This window comes from Gossypium arboreum, chromosome 3, assembly GCF_025698485.1.
Source record: "Gossypium arboreum isolate Shixiya-1 chromosome 3, ASM2569848v2, whole genome shotgun sequence".
Lineage (NCBI taxonomy): Eukaryota > Viridiplantae > Streptophyta > Magnoliopsida > Malvales > Malvaceae > Gossypium > Gossypium arboreum.
In genome coordinates, this window is record NC_069072.1 from 21,895,037 (window position 1) to 21,914,373 (window position 19,337).

Consider the following 19,337-nt stretch of genomic DNA (forward strand, 5'->3'; position numbering starts at 1 on the left):
AATTACTCTAATGAGCTTGGATCTGAATTACCATCGAGGCTAAATTGAGACCTAATTGATTACCGTCCGGCTAAATCCATTTACACATATTCTTGGAGGGCTATATCAGGATAGGATCACCCGTTCGGCTAGATCCTTTTACCGTCAATTCCTTTTCGAGATCCATCGAATTTTCCTTTCATTCAACCGAGATTTCTTCCCATTTTATCAAATATATCAATGTTTCATAAATTTTCATATAATGAACATTCAAATCATATTCATATCAAAACATGCATTTCAAGCATTTAAGAATATAATTCAAGTTACGAACTTACCTCATTGATTGTTCGTGTTTATGATTTCATTATTCGATATATTTTCTTTTCCATGATCAAGTCTCGTATTTGTGTCGTTCGGATCTTTATAAATAAATTTGATCATCATTTTCATTCATTTCATATTCTAATGCATTTAATTAATGCTCCGGCAAAATTACCATTTTGCCCTAAACTTTTAATTAATGGCGATTTCATCCTTAGGGTCAAGAAAATAAAATTCTTGCAATTTAATCCTTATTTCCAGCTATTATTATCATACATATCGATAATGAGTCCATGAATTCTATAAAATATCAAAATTTTCACAATTTCAACACTTTTCAATTTAATCCTAAAACATGTTTTCCCACGATCTTGAACTGAATTGATAATTTCATTAAATTTTGTAATTTAAATAATAAAATAATCTATTTCATGCAATTTAGTCATTTCTGACATTTTTACAAAAGTGCCCATAAAGTTTTACTTTTATTCAATTTAGTCCCTAAGCCTAAAACATGCAAATTAGCCATGCTAGATGAATATTCATACATATTTTCCTCCTCGTCCTCTCCATTCCACATCCTTAATTTATATAACATGCAACAAGTAACATTATCAATAATTTCACTATTTACTTATATGTACATTCAAAACTGTCCATTTGCGTCATAGTCACTAAATTATTTATATATTAAGCTAAAGAACTCGAAATTAAGATCCGTTAATTTTTCCTGAAACTAGACTCACATGTACTCTTACCATAAAATTTTCAGAATTTTTGGTTTAGCCAATTAGTACAGTTTACTCATTAAAGTCTCCCCTGTTTTGCTATTTGGCAGTTCTGACCACTCTTTACTAAAGTTTAATTATCTCTTTAAACAGAATTCAAATGATGTTATAATTTGTTTCTTATAAAATAGACTCATTAAGGAATTTAACCATATAAAGTATGTAACAAAATTATTTTTTATAATTTTAGTGATTTTTCAAGTCAGAACAAGGGATCTTGAAATCATTCTGAACTAGTCTCACAAAATATAAATATCTCAGAATAAAGAATTACTTTACTTTCTATATTTATTTTATATAAAAATAGACTCAATAAGCTTTAATTCCATATCACCCTTAGCTTCTAATTCAATTTATATCATTTTTGGTGATTTTTCAAAGTTAGCCTATTACTACTGTCTAAAACTACTTTAGTGCAACATATTGATTACCAAGTTTATAACACTCCTATTTCCATTTTCTACCATATTTCCCATTATTTTCTCTCATTTCCTTCACTAATATATCAAAACATGGAACCATATAAAAGAAAACTCTACATTAACATCAATTCCATGCTTTTTCAACAATATTAGACTTAAAAGTATATTGAAATCTTAATGTTCTTACCTTTTCTTATTAACTTCAATCTTTAACTTGATTTTTCTCTCTCCTCCAGCTTCTATTTCTTGAATCCAACTTGATATTCTTGCTCCCCATCATCTCCTTGATATCTTTCTCTCTTGATGGCTATGGAAATTCTTTCAATTTTTAGGTGAGAATAATGAATTTTTGGTGAAAGGACTAAATTGTAAAGAAAGAAAACTTCTTTTCTTCTTACTCTTTCTCTCGTTGGTTTGCATGGAAAGGAAAGATGATGAAAATTCTTCATCTTTCTTTCCTTATATACTAAATAAATAATAATAAAATAATATTAAATATCTCATAAAATATTAATAAAATAATATTTATCTAATTAATTAATTTAAAATATCATCAACATAATCATTACATTCTAGAATTCTCTCTCTTACTAATTGACCATTTTGCCCTTCATGATCTTTTAGAATTCCATCCTTGAGTCATCATTTAATTTGATAAAATTGCAATTTAGTCCCTCATAGTTCTTCACTTATTCAATTTGGTCCTAATTTATCCATTTTCCTTAGTTTCTAGATCATTCTACCCTTAAAATATTTACACTATTGGTCCTTCAACTTTTCATATTTACACTTTAACCACTTAAGTCTTGAGTATTTACTCTTAGGCAACAAAACTTTTCTGACTTTTACAATTTAGTCCTTTCCTGAATCAAGATATCATAATTTACTTCCCAATGTTACCATAACTCAAAACTTCCCTTTTTATCACTTTATTTCCTTATTTTATTATATCAAGGATAATATATTCTTGTAAAGATTTTCGGGGTATTACAATGCCACAATATGAAGATGCCAATAAATAATTTCTAATGCATGTAATAGCCATATTCACAATGTATATTATTTTTATATCAATCAATAATCAAAGACAAGCGAAGTAAAATAATATACAAAAAAATAATTTAAGATAAATAGGATAAAAGTTTAAAATAAATAACAAATGAAATAATTAAGATTTAAAACACATAACATCAAAGAATGGTTCAAAAAGAACTACATGTGAAAAAGATTCAACATAAATAAAATATAAACAATTTGAAATAAAGTAATATATAAAGCAAATTTTAAATAAATAATATGTTAAATAAATTAAAATAATACATAAGGTAAAATAAAAGGGCCATTTAAAACATATAAAAGAACTTAAAATAAATGATATGTAAAGAGAAATTTTAAAAATAAATAATATACAAAAACAGTTTAAAAATATATATATAAATATAATCCAAAGCAACATATATATACACATATATATAAAAATTTTAAAATAAAGAATATATAAAAATATTTTAAAATAAGTAATGCCAGAAAATTCAAAACGAACAACAATCAAAGAAATTTAAAAGCGACTAACACCTAAATTAGTATAACTAAACAACACCTAAGAAATTTAAAATATATTATATATAAAATAATTTAAAATAGAAGGTAAATATGTAAAGATATAAAATAAATAAATAAAGAGTAAAATGACAATAATAGGAAACGATAAAATAAATAAAGTTTATTTAAAAGAGTAAATAAAAATGACATTAACAATATAAATAAAAAATTTTGAAGTTTAAAAACTATGTAAAAGGATATAAATAAATAAAACGATAATAACAAGAATAAAATATGTATATATGAAAAATAAAAGTAATATTAATATATAAATATAAATAGAAGTATAATGAATGGAAATATATTAGAAACATAAATAAATAAATAAAATTAGAGAAACGGTAATAATGTTAGAAAAATAAAATAATCATGAATATAAATATAATACTAATAGTAATAGTATAATAATGATAATAGTAATAATAATAATAATAATAATGATGATGATGATGATGATGATGATAAATAAAATGAGTAATTAATGAAAGAAAATATATATAAAAAAATGAATGATAGATGAATAAATAATAAAACAATAAAAGATAATACAACAAAAGTAAATAAAATTAAAAAGAAATAAAAGAATTATGAATTAATGATTCTAATAGTGTAAACGAATAATATTTACTAATAAATGAATGAATAAATAAAACTAAAGAATAATAAATATATATATATATAAACAAATAAATAGATGAATAAATAAATAAACAAACAAAAGGGACCCATTTGAAAGCCAAATAGGGTTTTTGGGTAAAAAATAGAAATAAAATAAAGTCAAAGGACCAAATTGCGATGCGCTGAAGCTAGCAAGGACTAAATGGGATAATATCCCTAGTCCTTATGCGTTGCGTTTTGTTCAAAAGGCCCTGGGTTAAATTAAAAATGAAATAAAATAAAAGGGCGAATTTGCGAAAATAAAAAAAAAGGGTAAAAGGACCAGATTGAGACGCGCGCATATAATGAGGGACCAAAGGGAAGATTTACCCTTTCCTTCAAAACGACACCATTCAAATGGACCCTATTAAAAATGAAATAAAATCTAAAGGCAAAAATCAGAATAAAAGGAAAACTGGATTTAGAAAAACAAAAAATGCGGAGAGACTTGACGCGCAAATACCCCATTAATAAGGAAACACGCGGATCCTCAAGGAAATGGGTTGGGTCGCGGGTCAGAGGTCAAAACGGCGTCGTTTTGGCCTCTGAACCCAAACATCAAAACGGCGCCGTTTAGCTATTACTATATAACTCAATTTCTTTTAAAAAAAATTCATTCCTACTCTTCTAAAAAAAAAAACTAAAATAAACTCTCTCAACTCTCTCTCAACCTCGCCAGAGTCCGGCCACCAGACCGATCATCGGCCGCTGTATGGTGGCCGAAAATCGCCAAAAAGGTAAAAAAAAATTATATTTTTTTTCCATATTTATATCTAAATATATATACTATTTTTGAAAAAAAAAACATGTACAAATGTATTCGAAAATAGAAGAAAAAGAAAAAAGAAAAAAATGAAAATGAAAATAAAAAGGAAAGAAAAATGAGTCAGTAACCTTTGTTTTTTTTTTAAATCTATTTTAAACTTCTCTTTTTTGATTGTATTCTCCAAAAAGAAAATCCCCCCCTTACATCAATTTGGAAAAATGGCTCTTATAGCCGAAAGATACAACATTTTTTATTATCGTTTGTTTCCTTTTGCTGTTGTTGTGTGTTTCTGCTCTCTATCTTGCTTTCTTTTTTTGTTTTGCAGGTAATGGGACGAGGCCAAAGGGTGCTATGCTGAGGTAACAGAGGAGCCAGAGGCGGTCAGGCGTTGAACGCGTTGACACCACGTGAGGAGCGGCGCGGCGCAAAGGGGAGGGAAGGAGACTAGGGTTTGTTGGCTGAAAATTTTTAAGATTAGTTGGGTTAGGGTTTAGTTTTGGGCTTGGGTATTGGGTTAATTTGTAATGGGCTTTAATTGGGTAGTAATTATTTATTTGTTTGGGCTTATTGGGCTCGACCAAATTTGGGCCTCTACACAAATCTTTTTAATTGTTGTTGTTCAAGATGGGAAACGAAACACTATTTTGATACCATTTGCAATTGTGGAGAAAGAAAACTTGAAGTCTTGGCCTTTTTTTTCTAACAAACTTATGACAACATGTTATTAAAGAATGTGGTATATGCTTGATATTTGATCGAACCAAATCAACCGATGCAATAATAAGGCTTTTTGGAGGTAAATGAAGTCCTCACAATGCTCATCTAGCCTACTTCAATGTTCAATTAAGTATTTACGTTTTTTTTATCCCTTTTTGTGAACCGAGTTTAATTTCGATGTTCAATTTGATAGTTATATCAAGTGCCACTATATGACCCAATAGATATTCAACACGTATATTATGATGTTTAAAAAAAAAAACTCAAATGCTAAACTTGACTTTGAAACTAAACTTAATTTTGCTAACTTTGAAGATCAAGAAAACTCTAAGGTTCCTATTTCGTTAGTAGAAGTAAGGATGTTACCATTAAGAAAGTTCCTTGAAAGATCCAAATTTCTCACTTTGGACATCCTTTGGCCTATGTTTGAGTGAATTGATACAGAACACATTTCTTTTAAAATATTGGAACTTACATGTATATAAGGAATAATATAATTTTTAACCCTGAAACTTTGCAATTAGGATCACTTTAGTACATGGAATTTTTCTTGGTCTACTTTGGCACTTAAACTTGACAATTGGGTTCATTTGGTCCCTAAACTTGAAAATTATAAAAGTTGGATGATGTGGCACTCTGAAATTACATCACATCATCATTTGAAATTAAATATATATATATATATATATTTTCAGGTGATAGTGTAGTACAATCTTAGAGTGTCACATTCAATGTTTTAATAATCGGATCAATGGTTGAGTGGGTCAGACCATCGGTTCTCGATTCAGCCATTGGATTGAAAATAATTAAATAATAATTAAAATTTCATAAAAGCTAAAAAATAAATATATGAAACTAGTTCAACTGTCGATTTTTGTCCTAATTTTTAATTTTTTTACCAATTTTAAGTAACTTCCGAGTCAATCAGTTAAACTCATTTGTTTAGACCATTATATCAATAAATTCTCAATCCATCTGATCCAATCCTGTTCTAGTAACATTGGGTTCATCATCAAATATTGATAGAATCCAAGTTCAATGACCAAAATAGATATAGTTGTCAAGTTCAAGGACTAAAGTGGACAAAAAAAGTACATGTACCAAAAAGGACCAAATTGCCAAGTTGAAGGGCCAAAACTATATTAACCCTTTTATAATTTAATTTTTAAAAGGAATTTTATTTTTAAATTTCAAAGAGATTTTATTTTATTTTCCATAAATTTTGACAAAAAAGAATTCTTATTGAAAATATAAAACTTTTATATAATTTTATATTTGTATGCGTTTTAACAAGTAATGATTAAATTGACAAAAATTATAAATATTTAGGGTTAAAAAGTTATTTTTTTATAATTGTAAAATTGGACGAAGGGATCAAGATTCTCAAATAAAAAAAGTATAAGGACTCAATGTCTCAATGTTAAAGCACATGGATTAAATTTTAAATTTCAAAAGAGTAAATGAACTTTTGACATATTCAATCTAATTTTTAATATTTACTAATTTTCAAATAAAATATGTGGTATTTTATTTAATATTTACTAATTTTATCTACTTATTTCTCTAAAAGAAATTCAGCATAACTAACTTAAATATTTTTCTAATAATTAGAGTATTATATATTTGATTTTCATATAATATAAATGACGTAATATATAATTTTTTTAAAGACAATATATTATAAAATTTGAAAACAACACAAATCAAAACAAACTATACCCTTAAATATTAAAATTCAAATTGAATCTTATTTAAAACTTAATATTTACTTAAATTCAATTTTTGATATAATATTTTATCAAACGCATGTCATTACAGGACACCTTCCGACTTTAAAAATCTAGAAGATGACATTTTATCACTTTTTAAGGATTTAAGACTTTTATGCTCTATTATTCAAAATATATATATACTTTTTTATGCTCTTAGCTTCTTCAAAAGTATTTAGTCGGTATTTTAATTTTTTAATTGATTCTTAAATTTCTATTTCACCACTCAGATTAGTACCTTATACTAATATCATTAATTTGTATTAACATGGCATTGATGACTAATTTTACATTGACATGCGGTAGCCTCTCAATATGACATGTGATAGACATAAATTAAAAATAAAAGTATTTCAAAAATATAAATTAATTTTAAAAATATATTTTTAACAAATTCATATACCAATTAAATAATTTTAGACAAATTCAAGGGCAAACTACATGTTAACCCTTGAAAGATTAATGTTGTTAATAAATTAAGGTAATGTGTGTGACAAAATACAAGTTCAAGTACTAACTAGATATAAAAAAAGTTTAAATACCAACTAAGTACTTTAGAACAAGTTCAGGGGACAAATTACATATTACCTCTCAAAATTAGTCGGAAAGTGATTTCAATGTTAAATATAAAAAAATTAACTTACCTTAGGAATCCAACATTCCATTGAAAATTACTCACCAACAAGTAATGGAAAATAATGAGCATTAAGACAATTTCACGCTATATATATATTATATGGATACACTCGAATTTATATTTACAATATAATGAGGGAAAAAATGCAAGTTCTAAATCTTCACAATCTTAAGTTGAAATGTAAGTTCAAACGTATTCATGCAATTAAGTTGATCAAAATGTGAGAATATGATACATTGCTGATCAAGTCAAATATCAGTTAATGAAAAATTATTAAAATATATTATTAGTATTTAATTTAAATGTTTTTAATAATAACAATTATTAAAAATATTAAAGTAACAAAAATAATTTTGTAAAGTAATATTATATTATTAAAAAATGCTGAATATATCAAATCAAATTTCCTAAAATTTTAATCAAATAATTTTAGTGTATACAAATCGTTGCAAAGCAACTTTTCAAAAAAAAAAAAAAAACATTTCTCAATCATATTTAAGGAGTTCGGTTCCATTGCAATCACAACCCTAAGGGTAAAAGTACCACAAAACTCCCTATACTATATCTTGGATTATATTTTAGTCTTTTTTTGAAAAAAAGAGCAAATTAGCTCCTTTACTTTAGATGAGTGATCAAAACAGTCTCTCCATTAAGATTTGGTGCATATATGTAAGGTATAATAACAAATTTAGTTTTTAAATTTGATATATTTAATTTGACCTTTAATCTTTTATTTGAAATAAATTAGAAATTTTATTGAAAAATAACAATATTGATCCAATAAAAGAGCAGAGGTCAAATTTTTATTATTTTTAAAATAATTTTAAATTTCAAAAGGGCTTTTATTGATTTAAAAAATTATTACTAAATCTTTTTTACTCTTTAGCCTTATTACTTTTAAAATTTTCTAATTTACTTTTAATAAAATATTAGGGTTAAATTGAATAAACTTGTAAAATTTAAAGGCTAAATTTGTTAATGTACCTTATATATACACCAAATTTTAATGGAGGGCTGTTTTGCTCACTCATCTAATGTACATGGGATAATTTGCCCATTTATTCAGTTGAGGGGCTAAATTGCAATCACGGTATAGTAGGGGGGGTTCTATGATACTTTTACCCCTTAAGTAAAAGGAAAAAAAAAAAAAGGGCGAAAGGAACGCCAAACGTCGAGGGCTACACGGTATTTTGCCCAACTTCGCGTTGTTCACATGTTCCCGTCTTTGGCTCCCTCTATAAAAATTTCAAACGAAAAAGGAAAAAGAAGGAACACTTAGTGGCTACACTCATCAGTTCAAAACCATAACAGAAATGGAGTTTTCTCAAGCCCACTTCGATCTCCTACTAGTTGCCGAACACACTCGAAAAACCTCTGAAGACAACTACCCTCTTGACACCGAGGTTCCTTCTTTTTCTCATTGCTTTATTTTTCATTTTAAGATGATGAAACAAAGATCTGCACCATTTTTAATGGCGTCTGTCCTTTTTTTCCCCCCAATGATTGGAGGTTCTTTTTGTGGATGAGTGGTAATCCATGTTTATTATTGTATTGGTTTTTTTTTATCTTTTGTTTTATGCTTATACTTTTAAGCTAATATTTCTAGGATTTACTCCTAGTAATTAAAAATATCAAAAGTCAATATATTGCCTTAGATCTTATTAATTTAAATTTTGTTGAGCAGAGGGGTTATTCAGCACATTTGGCATTTGAAATCCAGGTTGATAAAATGGCATCTCTATCTTTTGAACTTTGTAATCCTTTTATTCAAACAAGCTATGGCTACCCGGAGAACTTCAACTCAAATTCTACTTCTTTCTACTCTTCTGTTAACTAAATCAAATTTCCTTGAAGCTGCAGAGTCTAATACTGATTCTCGGAATGTCGTTTGTATTGAGAGGGAGAGGAAAGCATTGCTTGAATTCAGAAAAGGTTTGAAAGATCCCTCAGGCTGGCTTTCGTTTGGCTTGGAAAGGATTGTTGTAACTGGACCGGCATCAACTGCAGCAATACAACGGGCAACATCCTCAAGCTTGACCTTAAAACCGTTGATGTTTGCAGTTCATTCGGCCAAAGTGAAGCACTTAACAACCGAACATGTCTTGGCGGTATGTTGAATCCTTCTTTGCTTAATTTGAAATATTTGAGTTACCTAGACATGAGCGGAAATAATTTCCAAGGGAGGTCCCGGAATTCATCGGTTCACTCAAGAATTTGAGGTACCTTGACCTCTCTGAAGCTTCCTTTAATGGTGAGGTTCCTCATAGTCTCGGAAACCTGTCGTACTTGGAATATCTTGATCTATCAATGTATGGATCCTATCCTTTGCAGCTTTGGGCTTCAGGTTGGTCTCTCTTCTTTGCTATATCTTGACCTTGGAGCCATGAATCTCAGTAAGGCAAATAATTGGTTTGAGGCTGTTAATATGCTTCTTTCCCTGACGACTTTGTACTTGTCGAGCTGTGAACTAAATGGTTTACCAGAGTCTTTGACGGTAAACTTTACTTCACTTTCAACACTTGATCTTTCTTACAACAATTTCAGCACTTGGATTCCTCGTTGGTTATTTAATATAACCACTCTTCAACGTGCTAACCTCTATGAATGTGGATTGAAAGGTTCCATACCCGAGGTTTCAAATAGGAAGCCTGTATAAACTTCGCACCTTGGATCTGTCATCAAATGTGATTAATGGTGAAATAAAGGGTTTAATAGATGCTTTGGGTGGCTGCAGCAATAATACCTTAGCTGACTTAGATTTGAGTTCAAATAGTCTCCAAGGAAACTTGCCTGATTCCTTGGGAAAGCTCAAGTATTTACGGTGCCTTCGACTTGCCCAAAACTCATTCTCAGGTTCACTTCCATGGTCTATAGGGAACTTGTCCAGTTTGACAATATTGGACTTATCTTTCAATTCCATGAATGGGACAGTTTTACAAAACATTGGACAACTGACGAGGTTATTCGAACTTAATCTTTATGGAAATTCATGGGAAGAATCATCACTGAAAACCATTTCTGGATCCTCTCGAGATTATACCGTTTTGCTTCATCATCCATAAGCAAATCTGTAATGTTCAACTTGAGTCGAGACTGGGTACCTTCTTACAGTCTATCTGAAATCACTGTCCGTAATTGCCAACTGGGTCCTGGTTTTCCGACATGGCTCAGAACTCAAGTTGAAGCTTCTCAACTCACACTGTCTGTTGCTGGGATTTCAGACATGATACCTGTTTGGTTTTGGAACCTAACTTCTAGCCTTTGGTGGGTGGAATTGGATCTTTCGGATAACCAATTCAGGGGAAAGCTTCCCGGTTCAGTTAGCTTTGGTTATAATATCGGAGCATGGGTAGATTTAGGATTCAATCGCTTGGAAGGTTAAATACCTTTATGGCCAGCCGCGTAGCTACGGGCCTATATTGGAAAAATTCTTTATTTTCTTTTTAAAATTTTAAATTAATAAAGGTTTAACTCTTTAAAAATAAAATTATATTTTAATCTTCTAAAAATATAAAAAATTAAAATTAAATTTTTATCAAGGTACAAATTATAATTTAATTTCAACCTTAAAAATATTTTCCACCTTCGACACCAAATGTTACGCAACTTTCTTTGAGGAACAATCTTTTCTGTGGACTAGTTCTCTCAAACATAGGCCAAAGGATGTCCAAAGTGATAAATTTGGATCTTTCAAGGAACTTTCTTAATGGTAGCATCCCTGCTTCAATTAACTAAATGGAAACCTTGAGTTTTCTTGATCTTTCAAGTAATTGTTTATCAGGAACAATTCTCAGAAAGTTGCAGGGCTTGAGAAAATTAGTGATCTTAGATCTGTCAAAAAACAATCTATTAGGTGATGTTACGAGCTCTCTTTGCGAATTGCCTTCTCTTATCTTTTTGACATTGAGCTGTAACAATCTCTCTGGCGAGCTTTTTTTGGTTTTGCAGAACTGCTCTGGGTTGTTATCTATTTACCTCGGAGAAAATCGATTTTCTGGAACGATACCAGACTTAGTTTCATATAATCTGTTCCTTTTATCTTACTTGGGATTGCGAGGCAACTTCTTGACAGGCAGCATTCCCTAATAACTGTGTGAATTTCACAATCTTCACATCATAGACCTTGCTCAAAACAACTTATCAGGGACCATCCCCAAATGCTTGGGTCATTTGGAAGCGTTTACTTATCTGGGTCCTATTCATATGTATTACCCTCAACTCAGCATATACGATTCTTACAACATGTGGAGATTGTCTCAAAAGGTAACGTCATAGATCTGTCGAGCAATGATTTAAAAGGAGAGATACCAGATCATATAACAGAGCTTTCAGCATTGGTCACTCTGAACTTATCGTGGAACCATTTTAGTAGGAAGATACCGGAGAACATTGGGAACTTGCAACCTGTTGGAGAGTCTTGATCTCTCGCACAACAATCTTTAAGGCTCAATTCCTGCTAGCATGATCGCAATGATTTTGTTGAACCATTTGAATCTGTCGATCAACAAGTTATCGAGACAAATCCCGACAGGTAACCAGTTCCAAACTTTCAATGATCCTTCTATATATCAAGAAAGCCCAGAGCTTTGTGGTCCTCCATTGTCAATGGAGATGGAGAAGATGAAAATGGGGACTAGGAGGTGGAGATGAGAAGTTTTGGTTTTATATAAGCATGGGACTTGGATTCGCCATTGGATTTTGGGTTGTTTGTGGGAGTTTGGTAATAAAACAGTAACGGAGACGAGCCTATTTCAAATTTATCGATGAAACGAAAGCAAGTAATTATCTCCAAACCTAATTTTAAAAAATATTTTTATACAAATTATAAAAATTATATTACAAAAATAAACATATATAAGGGTTTGAGATGTTCATAATAAAAAATTTATTTTATAAGTTTTAAAGAATTATATTATAAAATAATTAGTGTATTTTATAAAATTATAATAAAAATATGTTATTTAAATCTTATTTTTTAAATTATGAAAAAATTTATACTTATAAAAATTGTTATTGTTTTTTTTATCATAATTTGTTTATAAAAACAACTTTTAAAATATGACAAAAATTATATTATTTAGAAGAAGTTAAAAATTTTTGGACAATTTATAAATTTTTTATAAAATTTATTTATTATAAAATTTATATATTTTTACTTAATTTATGTATTATACAATATGTATACAAAATGATATAATTTAGCATAAGTCTTTTCTCAAATTAAATTTATATAAGTTTTATAATTAAAACTATATATTATTTGTCTTGTAAATTCAAATATTATAAGATTTATGTTAATTATGTAAATAGAAATTTTTTCTTACACCATATTGTGGGATATGATACCATTTGAGAGAATGGTGCCAGATACAAATATTATAAACAGCTCACGAACTCTTTAATTTGAGACATTTAAGGTTTCGAGATGTGGTTTAGAAGACATTTGTTGTTCTAAAAAATATTTGTCATTTTAATAATATTACCTAAGTATAACATAAAAAACAATGTTGAATCGTGCTAGCATGTTGTATATTTTTATAACTTCAATAATAGGTAGAATTAGGATGATCTATTCTTGAACAACATATGGAAGAATGAGGTTTTGATAATCTTAATTATGCAAATTCAAATTTAGATGATGATAAACTTGATCAAAGATCGACAAATGAGGATAATGAGCATATGTTAAATATTAAAGATGGAATAACCCAACAAATATGTACTTGAACAATTAGATAAAAATTGCATATGATGTTTATTTTATTATTATTTTTATCGATAATTATATTATTAACTACTTTTTAGACTAACATAATATATATGATGATTTGATTTTAATTTTTTACTTGTTTAGAAATTATTTTATTATACTAATAAATTTTATAATAATTAATATATTTTAAAATTATAAATTATGTAATTATATAATTACAATGTGTACTACTATACATGACGTAAGAAATTACGATAAGGTACACTCATTCGTTTGGCCGCCATCAGCTCGATCCATGAAGGCGCTGGCAACCTCATTACCCAGCCGTATCCCCGCTCAAGCACACTCTCCTCAATAAAATTCTCATTGTTGTTCGGTCGGTTACATAGTAACCAGCAGAGAAAGCGAAACTTGATTTCCCAATTGCTATGATCCATAGCATGGTGGGAAGGATGCATTATATTGGTGAAAATCCAGTCTTGTAGGTTGACAGACAGCAAAGAACTCATTCAAGCTTGTCGGTTTAACAACACTGCACCATAATGGCAACGCAGGGAAGCGTTAATAATTTAACTTAAGGGTAAATAAATCAATTTATTAATTAACTTTCAAAGTATATTTTTAAACAACAGATATTAATAAGTATTGAAGAGCACTAGTTAAATATTAATAAATTATTATTGAAAAAGTAAAATACACAACATTTTTGTCATCCTATTAACTGATATTTTTTTTTCATTTTGCTAAGTATTAGTGTTTGAGGAAGGGTAACATGGTAGTTAAAAATCAGTATGATAATAAATTTAGCTCTTAACTTTTATATATTATATCAATTTAGTCGAATTTAAAAAAATTAACTTTCAAAATTTACAAATGGTTTTAATTTAATCCTAATTCTAAAAATTTCAAATAAATATATAAAACATACAACTCTGATTTCAAGTAATTTTACACATGAAAAATTGATTTAATTTAATTCTTAATAATTATTAACATCATTATTGATATAATACCATTTTATGTTTACACATTGCATACATAAATAATTATATTTCTCCAATATAAAATTATTTAATTTATTTATTTCTTTAAATGTGTATAAATGAATCAAAATAAAATTTTATATATACATTTGAACCACAATCAAAGTTCATGTATAGTTTTAAAATTTATCATTTATTAAAATTATAAAAAAGAATAAATTTTAGACATTTGAATCTGTACATCTATTTGTCCAGCTTTATTTTAGATATAAATTTTAAATTAAAAAATAAACATATATTTTAAATAAAAATTTAAAATAAATACTTAAAAGAAAATAATTTTTAACATTTATTCAATGAAATTTGAGGGCTTAAATATAGAAAGATATGTCTAATTGATAAAACCCAGATCTCTCCATCTATCTTTTGCTCTTTCAATGCTGACCCTCTACAAAGCACCTAAACATGTGCCCCAAGATCCCTTCACTTTGAATATCAGACTTGATGCCTGGTCTTATAGGTGGAGCAACTATTGTTGAGGAACCTGATGACTCTCAGTTGATTTCAAGCAAGAATCCTCACGTTATGCTCTATTCTGCTTTCTCTTAGATTCTACAATGTTGATTTTTGGTGAACTCCTCAACAAGGATAAAAGTGGATTAATATTATTCTTATCTCAATTCCACTCCAAACCATAGACAATTGGCAGCAATGAGCAGCTTGCGCTTCTAAAACCTACATCAAATTTCTCTGCCCCTAACTTGATATTGCAAAGTGTAAAACAAAAAAAAAAAAACCCTACAATTTTAACTTAAAAAAGGTAAATTACACAGTTGATCCCTTAAATATTCTCATGTGTTTTTATTTTGGACACTAAAAATAAAAAAAAATTGCAAAAATGGCACTACCATTACAAACCATTTTCATTTTTGATCACTCATCATTAAATTGGGGTTAAACAATAGTATTGTACACTCTCTTTAATTACTCAACTTTAGTAGGTTTTCATTTTAGTAATTCATTTCCTTTTTAGAATTAATATTATTTAAAAAAAATTTTTATGAGAAATTGAGTTATTTAGCTGCAGAAATGAAATTCAAATCATTGTAAAAATTCATGTTTTCATGATTAAAAACTTAGGTTTTCCTAATTTTATTAAAAACTAAAATTAATTCAAAAAAGATAAAATGCTTTTTGTAAAAACTTAAGTTTTTCCTATAAAACTCAGGTAATTTCTTGCAAAACCTTAGATTTTTCTTTTTTTTCTAAAGAATTAAAAATAATTCTTGAAAAGAAAAAATTGAGAAAATTAAAAATATAAATTGGTTTTTCCATGTAAGAACCTATGTTTTTCCTTGTAAAGATTCAAGTTTTTTTCCTTGTAAAAATTAATTCTAAAAAAGGACATTAAAAAGATAAAATAAGTGGCTAAAATAGAAATTTACTAAAGATAGATGACTAAATTGAGTGCACACTAAGATTGCATAACCCTGAAAATAAGGGTGGGTAACTAAAATGAAAATGGTTTGTAATGACACTGCTCTTTTTGCAATTTTTAAAAATTTTCATGGCCAAAATAAAAAGTTCTGAAAGTTTGTGACCCAAATTTAAAGTTCCCCTAAAAAAGAGAGAGAAAGAAAGTAAGAGGGGTGACCCTTGGTATCCGCAACGTGGAAGTGAAGTAAACATACAAGAAAAGAGAGCAAAGGAAAGGCAAAAGGAGCGCCAAATATCGAGGGTCGAGGGCCATCACGGTCTTTTTGTCATAAGTTTATGTTACCTTCTCTACTTCACTTCTCCAATAGGAAAAGAAAAAACCCTAGCGGCTACACTCTTCCCTCACTTTCTAAACTAACAGAATAAATCAATCACGGAAATGGAGTTTTCTCAAGCCGACTTCGATCGCCTTTTAGTCGCCGAACACACTCGTAAAACCTCTGAAGTCAACTACGCCAAGGACCCTCTCGATGCTGAGGTTCCTTCTTTATTTCTTTCCTTTCAATTTTTTTTAATTCGTTTCTTTGTTTGCAGTTACTTTCCTCTGTTAATTGATTTTAATAGTAATGAGGTTTTAATTCTTTTATTCTTGTTTTCTTCTTTGGTTTGAGGTTTTCTTTTAAAGAAATTGTTCTGCGTTTCCTATTATCTGTTAAAAATGTTTGCAGAATTTAACCAAATGGGGAGGGGCTTTACTCGAATTAGCTCAATTTCAGACTGTTTCAGATGCAAAGCAGATGATAAATGGTACTCTACCATGTTCTTGAGTTTATTCCTATTATTAGTTTTTGCTAATGCAATGAATATTGATCATTTAGATGCAATTTCGAAATTGGATGAGGCGTTGATGATAAATCCATCCAAGCACGAAACTTTGTGGTGCATGGGAAACGCTCTTTCCACTACTGCATTTATGACTACCGATTCTGACGAGGCAAAAGTTTCTTTTGATAAGGCAGCTCAGTTTTTCCAAAGAGCTGTTGATGCGGTAACTTCTTTGTTTTTTTGACTCTTATGCCTGTTTTGAATATCCCAAATTGAGGGTTTCGGACGCTAATTTGGGTTTTATTTTTTAAATATTTTTTTGGGTTGTAGGATCCAGGCAATGAGCTTTATCAAAAGTCTTTGGAAGTTGCAGCTAAGGTAAACCTGCTTTTCTTTTAAGTTTCATAACACGGGAACAAAGATGTATGCTTTTTTTATGTAAATATAACCTCACAAACTTTCCTAAGTAATTTAATTGATGTTTTAATATTTTAGCTGCATTGTTTGATGTGGTAATTATTTGAAATGAACTTGGTGTGGTAATCTGGACTTAGTTTTCTGAAAGACAGAAGCAGGATACCTTGTTAATGATAAGGTTATGGCTAGTGCTTAATTAAATATTAAGATATTTTGTTACTATGGCTGGTTTAGTGGGATTGGTGTTTTCCTTTTGTTTTACCTACTTTAAGCTGGTTTGCATTTCTTTTTTATTTAATTTTTTTTTTTGTGTTAAATGGATGTGTTTATTTTCTTGGGAAAGAGAATCTAGGGCAGTGCGGGTGAGGAGTGGATGTTTTGCTGATGATACTTTGTGCTCTGATTTGCCTAAATTTTTAAATAAGCTTGGACTTTGTTCATCTTCTTAGGCTCCAGAGCTACATATGGACTTCCAAAAGGCTGCAGCTAGCCAACAGAGTATGGGTGGGGCATCTTCTGCTTCTTCAACTTCAACTGTGAGTATTTTTTTTAATTATTTACATTGACTTGCAAATCTTCCCTGCTTGTTTCCATACTTCTTTTTGCCTTGGAAGTGCTTGCTTATATTATCTTTTATTATCATATGATCTGAGTTAGCAGTTACTATTTGTTTGCATAAGTTCATTGAGTATTAATTGATGTGAATAGTGAATAATTCCTATAATTTTATGTAAGCCTTATCTCATGATCTGAGTTAGTGAGCCAACAGACCATGGACTGAAATAAATGTTTTCACATCAGTGTGAGGTTGCATCACATTCACATATAATTGTGCATATTCTGCTTTTCTGACTGATCCTTGCGGCATGTTGCCTTCTCAGAAACGGTTAAATTGCATATTACTCGGGTTTAGGTATTTTTTTTATGTTGCAATGGAAAAGTTGAAGACTTGGCAGCTTGGCCTTGCATACAGTTGTTCTGGGGACTGGCAATAATTTCTTATGGAAAAGAACTTCCTTTTTGTTGACATATATGTTCATTAGAATTTGATGATGGCTTTTGTGAGGTTTAGGTAATAAAATATCCCTGCTTGTTAGGTATGAATTCTAGTTCAAAGAACTGTAATCGACAAAGGAAAAAAGGTGTTCACATCAATCCCTAGGTTATTCAGACATCAAACTCACGATTGATTGGGTTGCTAAATGACTACAAAGATATATTGGTGGTTTTATTATTTGTAACTGTTCCGTCAATTAATGAGTGCTTATGCATGGATCGGAGTTTAAACTTCTGAGCCCAAAAAACCTTTACAATATGACATTGTCCCAACACTTTTCTCTAAGTTCATAGCATAGAAGATATTTGCTGATATATTTGTACATTTTCAGGCTGCCAAGAAGAAGAAGAGCAGTGATTTAAAGTACGACGTATTTGGATGGATAATTCTTGCTGTTGGAATCTTTGCATGGGTGGGAATGGCAAAATCCCATCTTCCTCCACCTCCTCCATGATAAAGCGGTTTTGCTTCAATAATCCTTGAGGGAACCATTCTGGTTACGTTGCATTGGGAGGTTTGAAGATTTAGCTGGTGAGATGTAGTAAATTGGAGCAGGTGGATTGTTACCACATTTTGGTAATGTTTTCCCTTCCCTTGCTATTATTACAATCTGATTAGGGTGGATATCTTGGATATTGGTAATGGATTTAGTTATTTAATAGATACAATAAGAAGCATTTTGTCTTTCAATTTTTGCCATTTCCTTGTTAATCTGTATCTGTAGGCGGTTTAGCATACATTTCAGTATGCTCGATATTGCAGAAAGTAGTATCTTTTTGTATACATATAATGTTTCAAATAAACCCATATCTTGAATGGCTTTCCAGCCTCAAGGATACTCCCGAAGGCTTTGTTTTAGGTGTAGTAGAATGTGGTTGTTTCGACCAAGATAATCAGAGACGATGTCAGGAATCAAGTAAGTTTAATGGTTATAGTTGAATTTTAGAAGGAATCAAAATAAAATTTTATTTAATTAAGGACTGAAATTATATTGAATTACTAAGGAAGGGTTAATTATGTAATTATATTATTTAATAATCTAACTTCACTCTTGACAAAAAGAAAACCAAAAAAAGGATAATTTTTTGTTTCTTCAAAATTGGAGACTAGTAAAAAAGTAATTTCTTGCCTACATTTTTTAATTACAAACTAAAATTTAAATAGAAAGGTAAATACCCTCTTGATATTAATTATGCATCTAGGTCCTTCAAATAAAATTTAAATGTTTTAAACTCATATTTAAT

General features: G+C 29.3%; 3 protein-coding genes and 1 pseudogene across 3 annotated transcripts; all 4 read left to right on the forward strand.

Annotated features, from left to right (window-relative positions):
* The first annotated feature begins 9,417 nt into the window (after positions 1-9,417).
* Positions 9,418-9,938, forward strand: LOC128290290 (uncharacterized). The gene has a single exon (XM_053025591.1). The coding sequence runs from the start codon at positions 9,440-9,442 to the stop codon at positions 9,776-9,778; it is 339 nt and encodes a 112-aa protein (XP_052881551.1). The 5' UTR covers positions 9,418-9,439; the 3' UTR covers positions 9,779-9,938.
* Positions 9,939-10,641: 703 nt separating this feature from the next.
* LOC128290289 (receptor-like protein EIX1) lies at positions 10,642-11,148 on the forward strand. Its single transcript, XM_053025590.1, has one exon. It carries the CDS (start codon positions 10,651-10,653, stop codon positions 11,041-11,043), a length of 393 nt encoding a protein of 130 aa, XP_052881550.1. The 5' UTR covers positions 10,642-10,650; the 3' UTR covers positions 11,044-11,148.
* A 670-nt stretch (positions 11,149-11,818) lies between these two features.
* LOC108466217 (putative receptor like protein 25) lies at positions 11,819-14,966 on the forward strand (annotated as a pseudogene).
* A 1,020-nt stretch (positions 14,967-15,986) lies between these two features.
* Positions 15,987-18,883, forward strand: LOC108462800 (mitochondrial import receptor subunit TOM20-like). The gene is made up of 6 exons (XM_017762703.2): positions 15,987-16,332; positions 16,523-16,601; positions 16,673-16,842; positions 16,950-16,997; positions 17,486-17,572; positions 18,425-18,883. The coding sequence occupies exons 1-6, from the start codon at positions 16,234-16,236 to the stop codon at positions 18,545-18,547; spliced, it is 606 nt and encodes a 201-aa protein (XP_017618192.1). The 5' UTR covers positions 15,987-16,233; the 3' UTR covers positions 18,548-18,883.
* The last annotated feature ends 454 nt before the right edge of the window (positions 18,884-19,337 follow it).